This window comes from Vigna unguiculata, chromosome 9 (genome assembly GCF_004118075.2).
Source record: "Vigna unguiculata cultivar IT97K-499-35 chromosome 9, ASM411807v1, whole genome shotgun sequence".
NCBI lineage: Eukaryota > Viridiplantae > Streptophyta > Magnoliopsida > Fabales > Fabaceae > Vigna > Vigna unguiculata.
The window spans coordinates 25,906,252-25,913,444 of record NC_040287.1 but is presented as its reverse complement, the minus strand read 5'-3'; the positions used below and the strand labels follow the sequence as shown (position 1 = coordinate 25,913,444).

At 31.9% G+C, this 7,193-nt stretch overlaps 1 protein-coding gene across 1 annotated transcript; it reads right to left on the bottom strand.

Moving 5' to 3' along the window:
• Positions 1-3,980: 3,980 nt before the first annotated feature.
• On the bottom strand, positions 3,981-5,603 carry LOC114162591 (mitochondrial import inner membrane translocase subunit TIM8). The gene is made up of 2 exons (XM_028046523.1): positions 5,420-5,603; positions 3,981-4,385 (listed from the first exon to the last, which is right to left on the bottom strand). The coding sequence occupies exons 1-2, from the start codon at positions 5,465-5,467 to the stop codon at positions 4,197-4,199; spliced, it is 237 nt and encodes a 78-aa protein (XP_027902324.1). The 5' UTR covers positions 5,468-5,603; the 3' UTR covers positions 3,981-4,196.
• Positions 5,604-7,193: the final 1,590 nt, after the last annotated feature.

Here is a 7,193-nt window from a genome sequence, read left to right as displayed (position 1 = left end):
ACCACCATGTCACCCGTGTTCTACGTCTTCTGATGAGTACCTCAAGGTGTCTTGCTGCCACACCTACCAGCCACAACTGGTAGAGCACGTGCAGAAAACCATGCTACGGACCAAACTCTATAACGCCAAGTGGAGTTTCCAATACGAATAACATTCATAACGTCCCAAGACTATCAAACTCGTTAGCTTAATACTGAGGAGGGCAATCTAACTGGACCCATCCGTACATGCCACAACACGCACACTCACACCGGTAACACTCGCCAACCCGAGCCACAACTCAAGAGTTCCTCGTGTTCATCCGTCATCCCAAGCCACAACTCAAGATATGTCATTCTGAGCCACAACTCAAGAGATGTCATTCCGAGTCACAACTCAAGGAATGTCACGTGTTTAACTCCTATCCCGAGCCACAACTCAAGGGATACGTTCTGAGCCACAACTCAAGGAGATTACTGGTCTAAAACATCACAGTGCCTTTTCCCACTTTCTAACCTTTCCCCCTCAACTTGGCTCTCTAAGTTGAGTACTCCAATTATGCACTACAATCCCATAATTCACACTCACCTCACCACAGTTTAGGTATGAACTATGACCTAATCCAACATGCCACAGGATGATTAATTAAATTCAGTCCAAGCAAATTACAACCATTTAAATCTGACTTACTAAGTATCCATTTCTTAGTTATTAGTATCATGTCATATACTACGACCTTCGTCCCACCTCCTTTAATCCCTATTTAAACTTAAGCAACATCTCAGAATGATTAATGACACATTAGGTTGTGCAACATTTATTCCCAATTATGTTTCAACTACCTCTTCTATACTTTCTTTGCCTCCCTATATCTCCAAACCCAAATCAAATCCTAAGTTAAACTCCAATACCTTATTTCATGCATTAGTGAATTTTATTATTACTTACTCGAAGGTATCACAAAATCCATTATTCATGTTCTATTCTGGACTGAAACAAGAGCCCAATTCCTCACTGCACCTCACAGTCTTGTAGCTCCACTACTACTAACTGGCGCCTGGCGGCAAGTCTCGTCCTGTCAGGCGATGCCTGCCATTCTAGAAAAAATCCAGAATCTCGAGCCCTGCAACGCCCCTTCCCAAAGTTCCCCAGTGCAATCCTCTTCCTGTCTTCGTCGTCTCGCACATGAACATGATAACAGTGGTGCAAGTACTCCATTCTAACTACAATTCGCAACAAATCCAATGCAAACCAAATTTAATTTTACTCCATTCACCAAAAACCCCTAATCTACCAATCCTATTATTCATATATAACCAATATCACTTAATTCCCTTGCACACACTGTAATTTCACAATTAATTCTCTCCTTTTAATCAATTTATGGTTAAACACCCTTTTCCACCTATCAAAATTTGCCTAGAACCCAGAAAACATAAAAATCGAGCCAACATGGCTCATGTCACCTGGCGGGTATTCATCACCACCAAGCAGTTCAAACAAAAACCCAGGAACTGGGTGAATTAGTCATGTGTCGCCTAGCGGTCGGGACCTTACCGTCAGGCAGTTCCTTTGCAGGAACTCAGAATTATGCAGGAATTGATGTGTCGTCTCATCCGCTAGGCGGTTTCTGAAAAAATTCCAGAAACTCACGAAATCCAGGGAAATCAGAGGGTACAGGATCAATATACATGCATTACACAATTCATGCAATAATTTAACACTTAACGCAATGAAAACACCCCTAACCTAGATTCCTTACTTAAACTTGAATAGCCTTTGATTCTCCCTTGCTCCCAATGGCTTGCCTTAGTTCTTTTCAATTCAGCCTCTATGCTTCACTCAACAACACCAATTTTACTCTGAATTTTCTCTCTAATTTGCAGAACAATGGCAGCCCTCAACCAACCCTTCTCTCACCCTTAATTTGCCTCTTTAATTGTACCTTAATTAGGGTTAATTGGCCAAAACGAAAATGGTTTAATGTTGGTGGTAATTGCCATTCATGTATCATTATGAACTATTTTTCAGCCCCTCTTGGCTGCTCCTTGGCCAGGGTTCCTGTGCCCTTTCATATTCATGCCAAAGAAAATTTTGGCAAAAAGAAAACTTAATTTGGTTCTTACCAAGGTTCGAACCTATCACCATGCCAATGCTAAATTAGCGCACAACCATTCAACCAATTCATGTTTCACAATAATTTTTATAATTAAGATTATATTATCATTCGACATGATCAAGCATATTATTAAAATAATAATAAATTAAATAACACATAAATGGCATACATAAGACTTAAACCCAAGTTCTCTCACATAATTAAGTGCTCTAAACCACTTAAGCTAATATTTTTCCATGTCATATATGTCAATATTTAATGTCATAAAGGCTCCCACTACTCACATTTATTAGTTAATTATTTATTTAATTAATTAAATTTAGTGGATCTTACAAATTTGGTCCCATATTTTTTGTTTGTTCAATTTAGTACCCCAATTATTCAAAAGGATTCAATTTGGTCCTCTTTGTTAGTTGGAATTAACATTATATCCGTACAAGACATGTGTCAAGCTGTTGAATTTTTAATTTTTTCTTTAATTTTTAAATTTGTTTCTATAAATTTATAAACTGTCACATGTCAGTTTACTATCGTGCCACGTGGCAGCTTACAATCATGACACGTGACAGTGGTAATAGTGGTTTTCAATTTAGTCCTCTATTTAAATTTTTGGTTCAATTTAGTACCCAAATTCTTTAAAATGACCAATTTTGTCTTCTCCAATTTGAGACCAACTTAGTAAATAAGTTTAATTACAAATCACTTCACCTAAATACTTAAATTTTTTTATTTTTTATATTTTTACCTTTGTAATTTTTTACACTAGTAAAAAAATAAAATAATTTAAATATTTAGGTGTAGTGATTTGATGTATAAATTCAAAACAATTATTTTAACATGTATATATAAGTTGTAATTAAACTTATTTACTAATTTGGTCTCAATTTGGAAAGAACAAAATTGGATCGTTTTAAAGAATTGGGATACTAAATTGAACCAAAAAATCAAATTGAAGACTAAATTGAAAACAATTATTATCTTTGCCATGTGTCATGATTGTAAGTTGTCAGGTAACACGACGGTAAACTGACACATGGCAGTTTATAAATTTTTAGGAAAAAATTAAAAAATTTAAAAAAGTTTGTCACACATTAGCTCATGACAAGAAAATTGAAGTTTTATAACTAGTAAATAATAGCTTAATGGCAACCATTCGTCCCTTTCACCAAAAAGAGAAGAAACGAAAAAGTTTCTCAACTCACTAGTTTCCTATTTAATAGTGTCATGAACTACGTTTCAACCCAATGTTTGATAAAGAAAAACATACTAAGATTAAGTTTAAAGAACCATTAGATATTTAAAATAAGAATACATCATGATATAAATTTTACTTAATTAAATTTTATGTTCTTCACATTATTTTTTTTTTATAATGTGCATAGTCTTTATAGTTTTCAATTAAATTTTTATTATAAGAGAGTCTTTTTAACTTAATTTTAAATACATCATATTTATTTTTTTAATAAAAGTTCAATTAAAAATACTCTAAAATGTATAAGAAACTTAAAACATAATTAGACTGTTAAGCTTTTTTTCATATATAAAGACACAATAAAAGTTAGCATTCATGTTACCCTAAAGTAAATTTTAAGCATAGAAACTCAATAGAAAATTTTGAAAATATTAGGTACTCAATAAAATGACTTTTTTTTAATAAAAAATTAATTAAATATATTCAAATTGATAGGAACTTCAAACTTGCCTATAAATTTTCTATAATCCCGCGAAAATCCTGCTAAGATCACAGTATACTGTATTTCTATTCATTCTCTTATTTTAGAGGTATGAGAGGGAAATTGGAGATTAACAAATAATATCATTTTCGTACATGATTATCTGTTTTTACTTATTTGGCTGAGAATTTGAAATTGCAACTGACTAATGATTTCAGCCACGCAAGGCATATATATATGTAATTCACAAAATAGGCAGTGTTTTCCTCTATAAATTTCAGGAAAGCCAAGATGTAAACTAAATATTTGGACACAAGAGTCACAACAAATATAAATTAATCCATAGAAACATAGCTTCCAGATAATAAGATTCCAATATTAACGATCATGCAAAAGAGAAATTTCAGGATGATAACACTTTTTCTTCATTGCATACTCTGAAACCTTTTCATGATAAGCATGCTCATCTCCAAGTAACGGTGTGCACAGTTTGAAAGACAATTGGATTCACTGGAACTGAATTTATTCCCAGGTGTACCCGTGATGCATTTGTCCCAGCATTCACTCGTTAGCTTTGCCACCATTTCATTAACCATCGCTCTTTGCTGTTCTTCCTGAATTTTGAGGGATAGTTAAGGGCATATTACTTTAATGCATTGCATCGGCAAAAATTGTATTTATTCTGACACCGAAAGCAGATAGCAAAAAAACTACTAAAAGAGAACCATTAACATTCTCCAAGCAACAAAAAACGGAATGTGACCAACTAATGATACTTAAGCATCATGATCCTCACAATAAAGCATACATAAGGAAGCATAGAAGCACAAAAACAATCTCAGAATACTTGAAACAATAACAGCAAGGTTACACACTTCAATAAACTACTTAATTTACAAACTAAAATTATTTTGCCTATAACTCTTATGGTCAAAGTTCATATTTTATATTTCACAGACATGATGCCTTAACAGATTGTGTACTGATTGTATTTTAGTCACATCTCTGGTTTATTTGTGACAGTGTATCTACTGATTAGTTCCACTCTTACTCGATTCACAACTTTCTCATTGTCAGGTATACATAAAACAATTGCTCAAATATAATTGAAAACAGAACAGAGCAGAATCAGATAGAGGTGTAGCCTATAAACGCAATTTTTCTCATCCATCTTCCCATTTGTTCAGACTGTATTCACAGAATATCAAGATAGGTAAAATTAAGATTAAAGCAACTAAAAGTAAAGTCAAGCATAACTACACAAAATTCACAGTAAAAATAGAAAATCGACACACCTGTACTTCCTTACATTCTGAAAACTAACGAATTACTATATAGCACTGTCATAACATCATCACACATTGAAAAAGGTAATACATCCTTCCGCTAATCAACATAAGGTAGACTTTATTCATTTTGTAACTTGATTAATAATAATAATTCAGATTTATTTTATAGCTAAAATAACAGAATCAACCTTCGCCTAATTCATAACTAACAAGCGAGAAAACGAATGTATACATGTACTGCTATCAACGAAAATTAACGTTATTTGCTTAAATCAGCGAGGATATGTTCATTTTCACAGAAATAAAAAGCCTGTAAAATCACAGTATAGTAACAAGAGGTTTGAAGAAATTAAACTTACAGAGTAGAATTTCTGCATTTCAGCTGAATTAAGGTCTGAAAGATCCATAGAGAAAGTGGAGAGAACTCTTCAACCGAATCTCACAAAAACCCTAAGGCCACAAGCCAACCAAACTATCGTTTGAACTTTAACCTAACACAATAAACCCTTTTGCGTTTGGTCCCAAAACCTTTTCAAAACCTTAGCACCGCGGAAACGATAGACGAACCAAACAATCGTTTTCAAGGCCCAGTCCAATAACAGGTAATTTCATACCTCTCTCAGGGCCCAGAGAAATACACAAAAAGACTTTCCTGAAAAAATAAATTAACATGATTAAGTCCATAAAACTTGACTTTCGTGACAAATACTTAGATATCCTTTTTTAACTTTTATTATAAAATAATTATTTGAAAAAAAAAACAAAATTTATCAGAAAATCACTGTTTAGTTAACATATTCAAAACAGAAAACGTATTTTACAACAATATAGATTATTAACTATTTCAACAACCAATCATATTCTATAAACTACTGTAATAAATTATTAAATTATCCTTTAAAAAATGAGTGTGTTTTTAAACTTAACATTACTTGTATTCTGCCCGTAATGAAAATTTATATTTTGAATTAAGATAATCTAAAATAAATTGTAGATTGTATAATCGATAATATAAATTTATATTTTAAATTATATATAATTTGATACAAATGTAGAAGATAATTCTCAATATAATTTAGACTTTAGTTTATAGAATCCGTGATATAAACAACATTCTCAATTTTAAGTAACTTTTACTTTTCGAAATGTGTATATTTGAATAATCCGAAATATTTTATTTTAAAGCATCCATTGTACTATACTTCTTAGACAATAATTTTCTCTTGATGATGTAAACTATAAGAATGATTATTTTAAATACAAGACGATTTTAAATGCAATATCAAAGAATGATTATTCCTATATTTTGAGAAAGCATTGTTAAAATGATATACCAACTCAAATGATTTCAGACTCATACTTTTATACAAAAACTAGACCTGTGCAACGTCGGGTTGATTTTGAATCTAACAATTTTTTGTGCTTTTCATAATATAATTAAAGGAGTTAAAAATAGATATTATACTGTTTAGAATGATAAATTTTATTCAAAACTCAAAATGAATTAAAGTAAACATGACCATGGTCAATAAATAGAAAAGAATGTTCAATACTCAAAAAAAAGTAAACAAATTGTGCAAGTACATCAGGTTCAACAACCTTGTTAATGGTTGAGTTACCTTCTAACATGACAAATGCATAAAATATAATAATATTACAAAATATAGCTAAAGTTAATCACAACAACATCCATTAACAAACACTTCAATATTTGGATATATGAAATCATTGTCCATTTGGAAGACAACAATACCTCCTTCTTTCGAGCCATTTTCAGTATAAAATTGCCTCCAACCTTTACAAATCTTTGTGGAACTTCTGGGTTTACATGATATTATGATTTTGCAAGTGACTATAGTTTTAGGTCCTAGAAGAAAAACATCTTCTACATTTTCACCTCAAATGAATTTGGCAAACTTTGAAGGCAAGTCCTGCATGATTCATAATGTCATTGTTAGTAGGCATTCCATTGTTGCATATAAGTTGATGTAAAATAATATTAAAATTTTGTGGTAATGAAAAAAAATATGAAAAGGTATATACTAAGGCTTTGTTCACATGGAGAGATGGATTTGGGAGAGAGTGTGAAGATGAATTTGTATAGATTTGTGTGAGTTGTATGAATGGATATGT

What these genes read in the sequence shown, in the direction of transcription:
- LOC114162591 (XM_028046523.1), bottom strand. Translation starts at nt 5,467, where the DNA reads ATGGATCTTTCAGACCTTAATTCAGCTGAAATGCAGAAATTCTACTCT. An exon ending in AAATGCAGAAATTCTACTCT is followed by an intron (nt 4,386 to 5,419) that starts GTAAGTTTAATT and finishes CTCAAAATTCAG; the next exon opens with GAAGAACAGCAAAGAGCGAT.